This window comes from Sinohyriopsis cumingii, chromosome 8, assembly GCF_028554795.1.
Source record: "Sinohyriopsis cumingii isolate HCF-2022 chromosome 8, ASM2855479v2, whole genome shotgun sequence".
In the NCBI taxonomy this organism is placed as follows: Eukaryota; Metazoa; Mollusca; class Bivalvia; order Unionida; family Unionidae; genus Sinohyriopsis; species Sinohyriopsis cumingii.
The window spans coordinates 76,458,293-76,476,040 of record NC_142968.1 but is presented as its reverse complement, the minus strand read 5'-3'; the positions used below and the strand labels follow the sequence as shown (position 1 = coordinate 76,476,040).

General features: G+C 35.7%; 1 protein-coding gene across 1 annotated transcript; it reads right to left on the bottom strand.

Moving 5' to 3' along the window:
* Positions 1–315: 315 nt before the first annotated feature.
* On the bottom strand, positions 316–16,728 carry LOC149793902 (uncharacterized). Its single transcript, XM_089967846.1, has 6 exons — positions 16,487–16,728; positions 15,282–15,611; positions 10,325–10,630; positions 9,742–9,825; positions 1,833–1,929; positions 316–634 (listed from the first exon to the last, which is right to left on the bottom strand). Exons 1-6 carry the CDS (start codon positions 16,548–16,550, stop codon positions 424–426), a joined length of 1,092 nt encoding a protein of 363 aa, XP_089823972.1. The 5' UTR covers positions 16,551–16,728; the 3' UTR covers positions 316–423.
* Between the last annotated feature and the right edge of the window lie 1,020 nt (positions 16,729–17,748).

Genomic DNA, 17,748 nt, shown 5'->3' with positions numbered 1-17,748 from the left:
TACAAAAATGGTACTAGCAGCTGTTCGCTTGGCGCTCAGCATTAAGAGGTTAGTGTTAGGACTGGTCGGCCTGGTGTCAGGTTAAAGTGACTGGGTGGGACATAATGCAAAATATCTGCGGCATGATGCCCCAGTGCTAGACATCACTAGAAACGGTTGCACTGCAAACATTGGGCGATATAACTAGCAAATTGTTAAGGCTACGTTAAAAATCCAGGTCACACACACACACACACACACACACACAGAACTGATAGATACGGTTTATATAGCAAGATTAATTGGCCCATACAAATCGTACATTTCTACAGTCAGTTGCAATGTACCTGTTTCGTTTATTGTTGCAAATAATTTACATTCAATACGGAGTAGTTTAATTTGTGGTTGTTAAGTCTGTTGGATCTGAACACAAATCAGTAATATTCAATACGGAGTTATGTAATTTGAATTGAATTCATATGACTCATTAGTCTCGACGTTGAAGGCACGGTGGTGTTGTGATTCCGGTAAGGATCTCGTGCAGTCCACACTGTCCGAAACTAGTTGGTCTTGGATGCAGGGTGTTGAGCAATAATGCACATCATTATTATCATATGCACCATCACTTGCAACATTTCCATTTATTGATCGGCACCTAAAAACAAAGAATTTTCTATGTTTGAATATACGTCTGCGGCCGAGATATTGTTTGCAAACTCCCTGACTCTGATAGTATTATCAAAATATCTTTATCGGGAGAGACATGAGATTTAAATAGGCAATTCTAATTCAAATTATAAAACCACTACTTACATTATTGTTTAAATTGTTTAAAATTCTTATATGAATTTACGATATGGGTTAAATAATGACAAATGGTTTAGATTAGAGAGTATGATCATATATGGTATTGATATTTTAGAACAATTCGGGCTTTACAACAGGGAGTATGCATGTACGCAATATTTCTAACTTAAAAGATAATCAAAAGTATACGATTGCCCCAATGGACAGTGTGCAATATTCGTCAATGAAACCTTAGTGTAGTACAACGGCACCATTTTGAATCTTTACATCATGATCATTGAATTGTTAGCTAAACATTTGTTATTAAGTAGTGTACAGTTGAAGTCATGTATATTGATAAAAGTTAGATATTTCACCACACTTTTCACTCAATCACGATGATAGCGAATTCAAAACGAAACGATTCGAGCACATAGTATGTCTGAAATTTTATGGTGGTAAATTGAAATTATTAATTTATCTGTCAGACCTTTGGGTTTTATCCAGGATGTTCGAGATGCAAACCTGATTCTGCATGTAGATTGAATGAAAAATAACATTAGCTTGTCAAAGATTCTATTATGTACAAAATTTCCATGAAAAATAAAAGCCAAACTAACAATTTTCGACATCAGCAATCATTTTTCATAATCAGACAGCATGGATAGCAAACATAAGGTATACACGACAAAATGCCTCCATTGAGAGAAAAACTTGATAGAGAATCCAGAAAACAAATAATCAAATCCTGGAACAAAAAGATTGAATATTACAATGATACTAGTCGAATATATTGATGTCATAATACAGTGGCAACATTACAACTTGAATCACAATTGGGAAACACTAACATGGCACTAAAATTAAGCCACAAATTTTAAATACTAAACTTACATGTAATAGCATACAAATATTACATCCACACGGCACGTTTACAACCATATAATACGACCCTTATAGACCCATATGGCCTAAGAGGTAGACTGGATATGCCTCAACAAACACCCTGTCGATGTAAAATTATTATGTCCAAGTAAAACATTTTGCTGCAAAGTAATTTTTGTTACCTTTTGTATATGAAGAGGCATGTTAAGATAACTAATACCATTCCTGCCATGGCAGCACCTCCAAGTAAATATTCTTTCTTGATCGTAAACGTGTGATCTGCAATTATAATAACATAACATGAAATCGTCTCTGATACCTTTACTCATTGGAAAATGTACAGAATAAGCCTCATTTATAACTAGAATAGAATCTGCTGAGAAGTTGTCTTACGGAATATATGAATTTAGTTTAAAACAAAAACACGCCAAATGTGGCCTCTCCGGAGTATACAGGAGAAATAACTAAAAGTACTGTTTCATAGTGACTTTTTATATAAAAACACTATAAATTACCAAGGGTTTTAAGTTGTTTTAAAAGCTATCGAAACTGTTCAGTTCTTCTAAAATGCAATTGTTTATTTAATATTGTAAGTCAAAAAGAAAAATTATTATTATAAGTACACGCATATTTAAGAGTGGGTAATAATCCTATTACTAGTGGTGGTAACTGTATTGAATATCCACCAGAGATGTACACTTCGGTCTTTCCGTTATCTTAATATCATATAAACATAAAAAGCAACGCAAATAGTAAACCACCTTGTCCTTTACTAATTCAATATGTACGTGTCGTGTGAATTGTTAATTAGATCCATGCATTCAATTATCAACTAAGACACGATATTGGTTTTACATGTTCCGGATGTTTAGATGGGTTGACGCGTTAAGATTTTGCCGTACGTCAATTGGATTTTGCATGGACTATATGTGTTCGCATTTTAAAAGCTAATTATTGATGATTTAGAATATAAATATGTAAATGTAAAATACGTATGTAACAAATTGTCTAGCATAGGCTTCTTGTTATGTGCATATTATAGTATGAGCCTCATCCTATGGAAAACATTTGCATGCAGTAAAATGTTCATGATCCATATAATAGGGAAAGTAACTTGACCACAAAACTCATATTAGGAGTTTTAGATTGTAATGCTTTTAACAGTAATTTATCATCACTCATAATAACGTTACGTGTTCCTTCACCTGGTATTATATCGTCAGTATATTACCCATTTTTGACAACAACAAGAAAAAACTGTTGGAATTCAGGGTTGATAACCAGATTCAGATATATACAGTTTACAATAAAAACTAGGGTTACTCAATATTTTCCCTCTTGATTGTAGCATGCATACATAAATACAAACATGTAGATGATCCCAGAATCTTCCTGATTTAAAACCTCTCCCGTGGCAAATTTATAGAACTTCAGAAGCTTGGACATTTTTGCGTGATTTCAGATTTGATGCCAAAATTACACTCTTTTCTTACACCTGCAGAATATGTGCTACTTCTTTAATAGACGCTTTGGATTATCAGTTCCTGCTTCGTCCTCCAAATTTAGATAATGCAGATGATTTGTTTACCCTTCATTTATCAGCCTTATTAGGATGTCATTCTCTGGATTTGATGTCCTTTTCATTCTCATGGAAAATTATGCCAAAGGCTCACTTTGCTAGTCTAGTCATCGCTACATAGAACTACAGAATGACACAATTTTAAAAAAAGCCATTATATCCGTAGTTTTGCAACCTCACTGCGTAACAAACTAGGAAGTTGTGCTTGTTGTTTTAGTATGCAGTTCTGAAAGATGTCCTTGTGCATCAAACACATCTAACTCTCCGTTTGCATTAAAATATGTCAGTCAACAATGGACGAAAATGAAAACAGTTTTAAGGTAGATATACCAATTAGAAAAAAAACAATATAATGTCTTTGAGTTCAGAGACCCAGTGAAATTTTTATTTGAGCCCAACTATTTTTTGGTTTCTATCAAAGAGCGACAAGGTACAAATAAACCTCGAGTTTCGTCAAATGAAAGTTTAAATAGTGGTCCTGAAAAGAAAGGAATATTTCCTTACCCCTCCTGGTTGTATCATACAGGTGTAATCTACTTGCATTTGGCTATGCATCACAACTGCCAATTTAAAATGAATAGAAATGTATTTTGTATACGCTGTGAGTATCAACGGGTAAGTTTCGTTTAATCTGTCCAACATTTAGCAGGACATGACAGTGATGGGAAAGGACATATTGGCAAAAAGAAGAGTTTTTATCTTTTGCCTGCTCCGGTGCCCCACGCAGACGGACTACAAAGAAGTCCACAACCGGATTCAAGTAGCATTCAGACTCTACTTATACCTCTTGAACACTATGACAAAACGCCAACTAAAGTGGTTCGGTCATGTATCAAGATCATCTTGACTGGCAAAATCAATCTTACACAGTGCTTGTGTACAGAAGAAAAGGCAGACAGAAAAAGAGGTGGGAAGACAACATTGAAAAAGGGACAGACATGGGATTTTTGAGAATCTCAAAGGGCAGTAGGGAACAGGTAATGATTGAGAGAATTGATTGTGAGGTCATCTGTAGTGCCCCAACGAACTATTGGATTACGAGATTGAGGAGGAGGAGGAGGAGGAAGTTGAGGATTTAAAATAAAAACGGATTGCTTTATTATTGACGCGTTTATACCGCTGTATCAAGTATTGAAACGTTAATTTTAATTGTGACAGACATCTGTGGTATTGATAAATAATTATCCTGCTATTTCTTCTGGCAAAATCATATATGACATGGAGTTGTGCGTATAGCGACATCTATAAGCAACGTGATATGAAAGATTAACTTTAGTAGACCAGATGAGAAAAGGGAGGAGTTAGCTCATACGCGGACACGTACATCGCATCTATCGCCGTGGTATACTGGCAATACGGTAGTCATGTTAACGAAAATGTTAGTTTGCTTGATATAATTATGTGTGTCATCATTGAGGTCTGAAACGAGTCCGCAAACACGCTTAATTAATGCATCCGCAAGAATCAAAACTGTTATGCCTTCTCATTTCAGGATTTTGTTTTTCTAACTTATTGCTGTAATTATGCAAACTATAACTTTCTCAATGATCACACGTTTATTTTGTCCTAAATGTGGGGGTTTCTTGACTCGGTATTTATCAAATCTCTTCAAGTGTCTTCACTGAATGGAAGCAATGGCTTTGAAAAGCCTGCATCGCCCTACCATAGTGCCCAAAACAACGTAAACTCTCGGCTTTGGAAAGCTTCGATCTCCTCACCAAAGTGCCCAAAACCACGTAAATTCACAGACTTCCTGCAGAACGCTTAATTTATGCATGTGCATGTCAATAAATCTTCTTTCTTTGGAACAACTTTATTGACGTATTCGGAAAGTATGATGTATTGTTGATACATTCTGGTAGTGTGGACAGCTGACTCACTTAAATGGCAAACAGTGCAATAGAGTTTTGTGGCGTTAGCGTTCGAGACCACTCCATTACTGAAAAGGAACTTCTAGCGATTGTGAGCAGTTCTCTTTGTTTTACGTTTACAACCGTGTGAAATGACACTTGCTATGGTGCGTTGCCGTGTCCAAGCCAAACATGGCGGAGTGTGTTTACAAACAGACGTTACATAAATGCTTATGAGAGTTTTTGCAACGAGTTCAATGAGGATAAAAACGCAGACTATATGAAGAACCACAGTGAGAAGCAAGGCCTTGTATGATTATAATCTACCCAAGGTGGTGTATGAAAGGCAAACATGTATAGGTTGTATTTACTTCTTTAAGCAGAATAGCGGTGGAAAACAGCTCATTAAGCCTTATCGAAGCATCTTCATGAAATCATCTCTGTGAACACTCTGTAACTTTTATGCTCAAAATTCGAACTACCTTGACAATGGGGTTAGAAAATGCAGATGTGCAAATATAATTTCTTGCAAGCATGGAAACAATGACAGACCAGAAGATACTCCCAATCTATTAATAAGCACCTGATTTTGCTCGAAACGTCAACAGTAATCTGCTTACATTCCTTATGTTGGCCTCTACTTCATTCCAAGTGACAAGTATTGTAAATTAATTTGCAGCTATGACTGATATAACAAACAGAATTTTATTGTATATGCAAACACTGCGCTAGACACAAATGTTGATATTAATTTGATAAGGATTCGAGAAGCATAAAGAAGTCGCCGTCCTTCCGCAAGCAGACGGAACACATGCTATAGCAAAGACACAAACCAACAAGTACGAGAGCCATTCATGTTGTTCCGACAATGCAGAAGTCAGAAGTAACCGAAGATCACGATGCCAATAAAAGCAAAAATAACGAGTCGTATTTTTATTCCAAAAGATATTTCTGGCGACCAGCCGTCCACATAGATTTCAGTATACCAGCCAGTTTATCGAGACATTTATGTAGTAGTGTTTTGCATTTTCTTGGTGCAGTCGAGGGAGGAAGTCTTGTTTATCTGCCTAGAATAACGGTTTGCCGCATAGCCAGTGACGCAAGGACAATTCGATGGTTGAACGGTAAAAGTTGTTGTTTGTATCTTTGGTGACAATTTAGATAATGCTGTATCAAGCGTATCCAAAATGTAACGTTTTTATAATGCTTGAACAAGAGCTGCTGGGCGTCGTTCAGAACTTCCTTGTGGGTAACCACAAGCGTATCGACGGGCGTCCAAACGAATCAAATAACTTGGAAACTCAAACGGCCTTGCGCATCTCATTAACCTGGATTCTGTCAGATTAAGACACATGTTTTTTACGGTGTCTTTATGACCTCATCGTAATAATATAGTGTTGAACAAAGCAAGTCATTCAATTGGTTTCCTGTAAAAGGTAATTTTGATCCAGTCTTGAATCTGGAAAATATACATAGACTGATGTGAAGGACTGTGTAGATCAAATCCCAGACAATGACATAGAAAACTTTGCATTCACCTGCGCTTTGAGGTCCACTCATTTTGCTTGTTCCTACAAAATAAACCATGAGAGGTTTCTATGCAGGCATATTTTTTGCGAACCCATGGGTTAATGTGACAAACATTGGGTCTTGGAGGCAAAATACGGTGATCGGCTTTATGTTCTACGTAGAACCTCTATAGCCGTAGAAGTAAGGTTAGCTGTGCGTTATAAATGAATAATTGGAGCCATGTCCTGTTGAATCTGGTATCTTGTGTTTACAGTTTAAGCAGTACATTGGCACCATTATGTATGCAGCTCTATCAAGAGAAACCATGAACGTTTTCTCCTTAACACGCTACTGCCACTATTCGGAGCTGCTTATCGGGCGTTGTGGTCTACATTCTTACTTTGTTGGAGAAAATATTCGAATCACAAAGGATCTGTCAAATGTTACTCTCACGGCTTTGGTGAGGAACCTATATAGTGTGCTAAAGATGCTGATTTACACGCACCCTAGCATAGACGCTTTGAGGTGTGTGCACCATCGTAGTACGTTTAACAACTGACCAAAGTGTCAGCTCCTCCATCATTATGCAGTTAGACCGGCTCATCATCGTCAGTAACCAGTTAGCAGGCACTGGCGCTGCCAGCTCTGAACTTCATCATATTAATCTAGCCCATCTCATGTTCCTCCATTAATAAGAATGTGTCTGTTCTTTCTCAAAAAGAGGATGGCCTCGGCTTCGAACAAATGCGTCAGCATGTCAGTCTCCACCACAATCCGCGGAATCAGGTAGGGGTCCAGCCAAGGTGGCTGAGGACAGCATCACTTTCTTCTGGTTAGCTAAAGTGAAAGCAAAATAATGCAGCTATTACTATATGAATTCTGAAGGAAAGCTTCCACTAACTCAAATAACATTAAGTCCGTTGTGGGTAATATCCAGTAACAGTCATAGCCATCATTCTATAGTATGGATATCCAATCCTCACGGATGATATTTTTTGTAGGTTGTCCGCGTCGTTAATGATTGATTCTTTGTTGTCCACCCCTTCATCTTCCTGTGGCAGACTGCTGTCAGGCTGTTTTATTTTGTTATGTTTTCCAAATACCCCTTCATCTACAGCGCAACGCAATAGAGGGCTTCTTCCCTGAGAGAACAGACTTTCCGGGGATGGGTTCACGCTCTTTACAAAGGCCATCTGATAAGCGGGTCTGTCAATGCCTGTAAGAAGTCCATGCTTTGTCTGTTAGCGACGTTGAACGCATCATCCCGTACCCTCACCAGGTCTATCTTGTATATTACAGTCCGTTCAGCCGTGGGTTTTTTGGATGAGATATTTGACCCGAATAAATCATTCTTTAACAGTCAAATTACCCCGAGAATGGCACGTGTGCGCTCGTCGTCCTTTTGACTGTTTAGAAAAATACACTATCCCTGTCAACTCAAACTCTTGTCTGGCTTCGATAAACATTTCCAATCATTTTGGATTAGCAGGTCAATCAATGTTTGAGGCCTCTCGATATCTTTAAGACGAACAAGTTCTTGCTATCCTTCTTTGCTACCTATGCTCCTGCAAATGTCCTCGACTTTCCATCGAACTATTTTCCATCATTTTCTGCAACATTTCTGCATAAGGATTCCCCACTCTGTCAATTAGCTCTTCAAATAATCGCAGAGCCTGATGGCACATGGGCTGACGAGCCCGGGCCTCGTTATTGTTTTTGTTTCATTTGCATTTCACCGCCGTCTAATTGGCATGCGACAAAACGAGTCAGTGGGTATATGTATCGCTGACATATTTTTCTAAATCAAAACAATTTTCAACGAAAGCGTGGCACTCACCACTCAATATTAGCAGTTTTCGTAAGTTGGATTATGCTTGGATTCCCCTGTAAATCATCGCCTGTACGGTTTCCCCAACAGTGAAAGCAGCGAGTGTGCTTTGCCTTCGCTTCTATTCAGCATGCAGTATAACTGTGTTTTCTTCCTCCACCGCGAATCATCTCTGGGACAATTTTTACAAAATTTGTTTATACAGCAGTTTCCCCACCTTTCGTCGCTTCCAATAAGTATCCATGAATTTATGAAGCTGCTAGTAGACATTCTAATATAGCTTACCAATATTTTCTTCAGATAAAGGCAACAAATTAAATAAAGAAATGTTCTCATGTTGAGCGGAGTTTTTCATTAAGTCCTTTGGAAGATAGGGCGTGACAAAAATGGTGAGGGAGCCAACGTAAACACTTTCTGAGCTATTGTTCTTGACGAAACTCATGGTTCATTCGCCCTCTTCTTAAGATATGTCACATTTTTTCGCATGCCATAAGGAAAAGGGATGTAATGCATAGACACATATTTCCAAGAAGCGCCGCTTTAAATGTTTATTTGACGAATCTTGCAAAATATTCACCCCAACCCACCGTCAATCCCCGTCCGTCTCCCCATCCCCATTGAAACTTTGGACAGATATGCGACGAATAAAGCACTTTTCCAGCCAAAACAATCCAAGAAACATAAAGAGAAAAACATTTCACATAAACGTAACTTAAGATAAAGTTTTATGTGCTAATTAGGACAAAAGATAACACGTTTTTGTATCAAAAGACATCCTTGACTTAAAGAAGCATGCCAGTGAACTAACTTCCTTAGTTTATTGTTAATCTAACATCTACGTCTTAACTATATTTATATTTTTTTTGGGGGGGGGGGGGTTCGTTATAATGATGACAATAAATGATGCCAAATTCACTAAGAATTTATTTATCACACTGAAATGTATTTTCCATAACTGTAATACGTTAGACTGATGTAAAGATAAATATTTTATAATGGATGTCAATAATATCTTGCCATATATATGCTTCATGTATGGACTATTTTTTTAAAAAAAAAGGTTTTTGCTGTGTTGTTTTTCGAACGACACAATGTAACGATGAATGTTCAATGATCAACAAAATATGGAAACTTTAAATTGAACAGACGAAAAATACAAGCTTACTAACCTTATATTTACCTACTTGCTCAAAGTTTGCCAATAACAATCCAGTCACGAATACTGAAAACATTCTTCAATATTTACAATCTTGCAGTTACTTAAAACTACTTGAAAAATATTTCAATTGTGTACGTTTTGTGACGATGTCTAACAGCAGCTTTACCTCTAGTGTTCTCCTGTACGTTAGTAACATCGACCGTCTGGTGTGTTGTAAATGCCACCGGTGAGCAGTCTAATGCACCATTCCCTGCAGAAAATTACTGAGGACTTATATATGTATATAAATAAATATGTGTGGGTGTGTTGGCGCTACCTGTGAAAGCAATCGAAATCAGCCGCTCCAAATACCTAATGAAATATACTTTAACAAGACGGACACACGTGTCCAGGCAATTTTAAGCTGGTCAATATATCAAGCTTATCTAGGGTATATATGTGACAAAATACAACTGAGACTGTTTTGCTAATTTTGTATGAAAGATGCATGCATAAGATATACATGTTATTCATAGAATATATATATTTTAAACGAAAAAAATAAACATGTATATGGTATTAGGATTTTCTTTTCTTTTTTTTTTTCTCTCCAGAAATGTAATTCTGCATTAAAAACTGAACCATGGGCAATAAAAAATATATTTCCACACATGGTGCAAATATATGTGCATTCAAGTACACTGCTCATATACTAACAATAGTTTTGTACTTTTTGATATGATGTTCCTCACCCTTGTCCATGTACATACCTATGACATACAGAATTGCTGATTCATGTACAAATCTACTTCCGTGACCGATAAGAGCATAGATTCCTTGGTCCGTGAATTGAACTGTCCTTATTGTAATATATAGAATATATCCCTCAACTCTGCATTTCAAATGTTCTATAATGGCAGTGCAGATACCGGAAACGGCGTCAGCCACCTGTATCACCACAAGAGGCTGGATTATTCTAGAGTAAAAAATAACATCAAGTGCCTCCGTAAAGGGATATAATGGCAAAGCAAAATCGAATTGTGCTTGTTTACCAGTACACGCAGGCAATTCTTTATCTGAAATGTAAATATATTATCCTGAGAAAAACGATATATTACATTTATCAAGGCTAATGTATCCTCGTATTAAATGTTGTTCTTGTTTAATTGATTCTAACAATCTTCATGTACTAAAGTATAGGTTAGAATGTTTCAGTTGATTTATCTTTGAGCACCGGTGGTGGTGGTTGTCGCCGAGGGACATACCTTCATCTAAAATGTTTATAAAGAACTTGCCTTAAACGAAATTGGAGTTGATGCATGGGTTGTGTAAAAAACAAGACTCTACGGATACTTATACATTATTTGAAGTTTACAGGTAATTGTTTCCTCGACCATTCAAGAACTTTGATCGTCCACACTTGAGGGATAGTGGCACTTGCTGGAACACAACTATATGCAACATTTGGTTGATAGCTAGAGACTGATCATGTGGTAATGTGAGTAAAGAATGTACGGAAAAAGTTCCCCAGTAATCTTGTAACGAATTTACCGATTCTTGAAGGATGTTTTCATGTCTCATAGCAAAATTATTCCTAATAGTTGCACTTGTCTCTAATTACTTTCGAATACAACAAATTCACATACTTGTATTTAGCACGTCTTATATATGCCATCATGGCGACCGACTTGTATATTGCAAGAGATAATTGAGTCAAGTCAAATTTCTCGAAACTTCTAATGATTAAAAAGACAAAATAATATCTTTTTCAATTAGTTACTACCTTATTTAAATCTGTTCAGTATATATATATATATATATATATATATATATATATATATATATATATATATATATATATATATTCATTTTTATCCTCGAGAATCTTCCCTAGATTTAAAAGAGAGCAGTTTTTTCATGTTTGAATTATACGTACTTTCTCAGGTTCAGTAAGTATATTTCCATTTGTTGAGTCAGTCCGTTTTCTTTTTGTTTGCTGACCTTATCTGTTAAATATCGTGCACTTGGATTAGCATCTTACTCGGAGTGGTCCTGTCCTTCATATCATAGCGTCGCTAACAAAACGTATGGGTTGCTGTGTCAAAACTTCCTGTCTTCATCAGCAACCTCTTTCATGCAAGCATAGTGTTTGTTTTACAGGATGTCAGCCAGAGTGTAAGCTGAATCATCCCACTTTTGGTACAATATATAGATGACAACGTATTCAACAATTCGCATACTCAGATACCAGGTGAGCGAGAGTGTGTGTGTGTGTGTGTGTGTGTGTGTGCGCGCGCGCGTTTGTAAAAGGCGCGAAACGGGGACATCAGTGTGAATACACACCAACAGACCGGGGACACACCTCGAAACGGGGACATCCCCGTTTTGTCATTTCGTCATCAGTGGAATACTAAGGCCTTATATAATGATACAAACCATAACATAAGCGTATCTGAGCATGTACCCATTTTGTTGGTATTTTTTCACATCACGCTATACACAATAAAACACACGTCCCACTCGATTCAAAGCCTAGTGCGTATCAGCCGGGAAACTGCGTCCCCGTTTACGCGGTAAAACTTCACACTGTTGTGCTGGCGGCTTGCGCATATCGCTTCCGAATTACTGACCGAAGATAGCATGAAGAAGAGCTAACAGGATCTAAATCATTTATATAAACATAGTCAAATATATATGATATATTTTCTATTTTAACACAGAGGGTAATATCGATAAACATGTTTATTAATGGGTAGTCCAACGTTCATAACACATTTCGCCAAAGTAGATCGGGAACCAGGTCAATTGAATAAAAGGTTTCATGCAGATATTGTGGACGGGTTTTATGATGGACAAGAGATTCTAGCAATTTTTCTGAGCTTGTATATTTTATCTCCTCTTTAACTCTGAGCCATGCACATTTGGATAAGAAATACGCTGGAAAATATCAACATTGATTTTTGTTCATTCAAATGTAGTTAGAAGCATAATAACGAACAGTCTACATGGAAGCCAAAACATAATACCATTTCTTTCCTACAATTAATCGCATTAGAGTTAAATCCAACAAGTTAAAACTGAGCCAGTAGAAAATAAAGCTAACTTTTGTATGTTCTTGTTCATGGCACCAGTCACGACGCTGATAATACAAGTTTTTATACTCAAATTTTGTGCTTCTCGATGTATAATAAATGTGCATGCAGGCTGAAGTATAAATAATGTGAAAGAAAACAATCAGATAAATTTTGTTTGACTCAGAGGTAAAGATATCAAATATATCGTTTAGTCAGTACCTTTTTATATTCTCTATCTCTTTCCCTCATTCTCTCTCTCTCTCTCTCTCTCTCTCTCTCTCTCTCTCTCAGCTTCGTTACTTCTGTCTGTCGTTCTTCCTTCTTGCTAGCTTCATTTCTTTCTGGCCGTACGTCCCTTGTTATCCGCTTTTTCTAAGGACTCGATGATAACAGTCGTCAATATTTCTCTAATCAATCAATGACCACAAATATGCAACTTTAAAGTTACAACTGACTTCACTAAGCGAAAGGCAGAACATTAATATTGTTACATACAAGAGGTCTCTTTAGTGAACGAATGAAACAAACTAGAATAATTTTCCTCTAATTAATGCATGACTACAAATATCACAAATACACATTTACACCAAAACTTCACAATTGCCTACCTACCTCGCAAATGCATTGTTTCTCCTTAATGCATTTCCGTAACGTAGCGCCGGTACTTAACTACCATAAAATAAAATTACAACTCAAACACCAAATACCGGGAACTATTTTTCCTACGCTACCTTAAGTCAGTCAAATCATGATTTTAAGCCTGTAACTCTACACCATATTTACCATTATAGTAAGAATAAAAGGCGTCTTCAGATAACGGGACAGTCCCTTCCCGATCATTCAATTGTACGATTTACCAGTCACTATCACCAATACTGCACATGGCGTCACGTAATAGATCCACACAATTAGATTTTAATAGGGACTATTTGGCTCATGGGATACGTATGCGGCTCTGACCTGAGCTCACTAAAACTAAACCACGCCATCATACAAAATAAACTTTTGTTGTGTTTCATATTGAAGAGATCTTATCATGCATAGGCTTATTAATGAAAGAGATTGAACTAAAATGTCAATTCTTTGTACACTAAAGTTAAAAATGTGTTATTGTGTGGGACATTTTAAAATCTAAACCGTAGTCTTGCCAATACAATTATTTTAACTGAAGATTGGAATGCAGATCTTTGATTATCTCATTTTAGAAAAAGGGACACATTCTTTGTATTTTCACACAATTCTGACAATTTAACTTCTTCAAACTCCTGGACACCATTTTTACTAATATATCCAACAAACATTATATAAAGATTCAACATGATAAGTGTAATTTAGTTTATTAATATGGATGGAAACTATGTGTATCAAGTGACATTACTGCATTATTTCGATTGAATTGATTTCTATTTTGAATCAAAGTACATACTTATTGCATGTCCCCTATTTGATTGTATAATTTCCAGCACTGTGTATATGTGTGTGTCCCCGTTCTGATGGTAAAGATTCACATACAGTGTTTCTTGCAAATCAACTACAAATCAATTAGAAATGACATGTATGTATCAAATGCATATTAAAATAGATCTTTATCGCTCATAATTTGTTAAAATAAAAATGTCCCCGTTTTGATGGAAAAATCATATGTCCCCGTTTTGTAGGTTTTACAAGAATGTGTGTGTGTGTGTGTGTGTGTGTGTGTGTGTGTGTGTGTGTGTGACAAGGACAGATTAGATTTTCATGGACATACATGTGTGAAATGTCAAGGCACACCTCCCAAGAAGGTGATGCAGAACGTGCTGTTAAATGAGTTGCAACTGATTGCACGGAAAGGATCGGTTCTGTGCTATGCTGACGTTTCTCTCGTGCTTTCGATAGATTTTACAGCTTTTTGTCCGAAGCAAAATTACAGAATTTTGATAAATATAGTTACTATCTGGAGAAAGAACCCAATTGTACATTTATTGTTTAATTGCAAAAAATGTAAATCTTTTACATTTCAATATATGTTGACGAATTATTTCAATGTAAAATAAAATCTCACGATTATAAAATATAAACTGACTGTAATGATGCTATTTAATTTCTCACTATTACAATAAACGTTTTATATTTAGATTAAATATTTTGAAGCCATCTTTAAATTTTGCTGTTCTTGCCTCCCTATTTATAGATATTTTCAGTGGACTAATACATATTTATGATTGGTCAGATATCGATTTCAATTCTAAGATACATTAAATTCCAGTATATATATATATATATATATATATATATATATATATATATATATATATATATATATATATATATATATATATATATATATATTGAAGGATAGTATATTTCTGACTCATATTATCAATGATACAGCTCTACGATCTTTGTTCTACATGTGAACCTAATGACAAAACCAACAAATTTGATGTCTTTAAACAATTCCGCATGCCTCACGTATGTCTTCATACATTTAATAAATAAAAGATAATGTATGCAGGATTGCCAGCATCTGTTAACATTTCATTTATAGTAATGTATTGAGTCTGTTTATGTTGATATGTGTGTGAGTCGGTACATAGGTATATTTTATATTTATCTCCGTATATGAATTTTCCTATACTATAAATTTATTTTTAAAAATTACAAATGTGAATACCTGTCACAAACAGTATTCTCTCTCCCAATGTTGTCCTTTCTGTCCTTGCGTAATACTTCCCTGTGTCCCAGAAGGAAACATTTAAAAGAATAAAGGATGCACTTATGGAGAAGTTGATTTTTGCATTAGATATCCTCTGCCTATATTGTTTTGAGACAACGCTAAAACACTTGTCAACCTTTTCAAAAAATGACACGATATTTCTTGACAACGATGGTTCCTTTGCAAGCCCTGAATAGTATATTTCTATCTCTTTGCATGAAAATGGGTTCTTTTGAAAATCAATCACAAAAACTACGTCTGATCCCGTTTTCTGACCAAGTGTCTGTCCTGAAAAGGTATGAGAGAAAGGTTAACATATATAGTACATGTCAAGCCCGATGGACAAACACACGTTTTCTCTACAGATTATTGAATTGGTGTTAATATTGTCCGTCGGTATAATTGATCTTAAAATTATCTCAAGGGAGGGAACCTTGGACATGAAATTATGGGTATCATCGCCCTTTGTTACTAAATCTGACCCAAGTTTTCTTTACCGAGAATAAAATACAACACAATCTCAGATATTGCATTATGTATTAACTTGAAGAATCAGCCTGAAAACTTCATAGTGTCTTCGACAATTGACATAGATAGAATATGCTCTTTCAATTGTGTTGAGTTTGTGCCATTGAATTCATGTTAGTTTTGGTAATCGTTATTTTAGTCTTGGTTCAAAATGCTTTGAGTCTGACGTTTGCATTTGTTAGATAAAGAAATACGTTATAAACTTTACAGTACATATGCAAAATATCAATATAAATCTAAAATATATCTTTTGAAAATGGTATTAATTTATATGTTACATTAGATTAGGCAAAATATAAATTTGTATTTAGCCAGGCTCTTTATAATAACTGATTGCAAATAGACAAGCAAAGTATTAAAAAGCGAAACCATGAACGACAATACAATGTCATGAGTCAACTCCATTACTGCATCTAACTAAAAGCAATCACATGGCAATAATCACTTTTTGATAATCTCCGCTGATGAACTGATTAACATTGCAAAGTAAATGTTAATACTGCCCAAGGAGGCATCTAATTATGAGCGCAAGATGATTTACCATAGCAAACTGTACATATTACTATACACATATACAATCAACATGTGAGTTTCCACAACTGTTTTGTTCATTAAATTTATTTGGATTCACTTACCGATTGATACTTGTATTAATCCAAACAGAAGATAGTATCTCAACTCCACGAAAATGAAAACCATGATCGAAAGACACAACTCTTCATTTGGATTAGAAACTCAGCGGAATCACATATGCACATATTACATGAAACTCATAATCAATGTCGTTAACAATAGCTGTACTTTAAAATGAAGACAACAATTAACAGATGTAATGGCGACTTTAAAGAGTCGATTTCCTGAAAACAAAAATCTACTTTTCCCATCTACATTACAAATACTCTGTTAGAAATATCCATCACATTCGGTCAACAACGTTTTTCCTCTTTCTAAGATGCTGAATATATTCTACGCGAACAATGAAAATCCAATGATGTCTATATCAACTATTACTAACTGGTATAAAATAGTAGGTTAAAATGGAGTATGCAGTGTTAGAGGAAGTATTTCTCGTTCCCATTTTAAGTCAGTATTGTTAAAATCTTTGGGGAGTTTTATTTGCCTTTTTTTTCTTTTAGTTTTTTCAGAAGATTCTACTAAATGTAGTGTCATAACGCACAATGCATGAATCAAGGGAAGTCTCGAGACAGGGAGATACTGGTTAAGCGAGTCTGGAAGAAATAAAAGCAATGTTCTGCAGAGATCTTTGCGCAAAGCACAGCTTACCCCGTTTACATGACGTCATGACGATTCAGCCAACTCAAACTGTATCTAATAGTTTTAACATTAAAGGTCTGTATTTCCACCTCGAAATTAACGACATTAACTTTTTAACTTTGCCACGCAACCATTTCATCATTACACCAGATATAGTGACAATATCTGGAAAGAGTTACAATGGTATTGTCGGATTTGAAAGAACACATCCACCACCTTGTGTCCTATTCGCACGGTAGTAGTACACTCAGGGTGAAAACAACGCATTACATTTAGAATTATGCAATCAACTTTGCTTGCATTCAGTTGAAGATTTAAATAAATTCAAACCTATGCAACCCTATGGCAAATTGACGGCATGCTCATTTATAAAACATCTGTTTAGTCTACATCAAATGCTTTCTAACAATAAAGGTCAAAATGCGATATTTTATGTTACAAAGTACCCAGAAAATGCACCTTTACCTATACAAATAACTGGTATAAAATATGAAGCTTAGGATGTTTAATTATCGAGAAAGGTTTATTCACCTATGGAGTTTCCCTTGGATGCTATTTCACATTATTACTGTACTAATTAACGTCCTCACTGACTCTTCTTTTTTAAAACGAAATCTAAAAC

What these genes read in the sequence shown, in the direction of transcription:
- LOC149793902 (XM_089967846.1), bottom strand. Translation starts at nt 16,550, where the DNA reads ATGGTTTTCATTTTCGTGGAGTTGAGATACTATCTTCTGTTTGGATTA. An exon ending in ATTAATACAAGTATCAATCG is followed by an intron (nt 15,612 to 16,486) that starts GTAAGTGAATCC and finishes ATACCTTTTCAG; the next exon opens with GACAGACACTTGGTCAGAAA. An exon ending in CGTACAGGAGAACACTAGAG is followed by an intron (nt 1,930 to 9,741) that starts GTAAAGCTGCTG and finishes TTATAATTGCAG; the next exon opens with ATCACACGTTTACGATCAAG.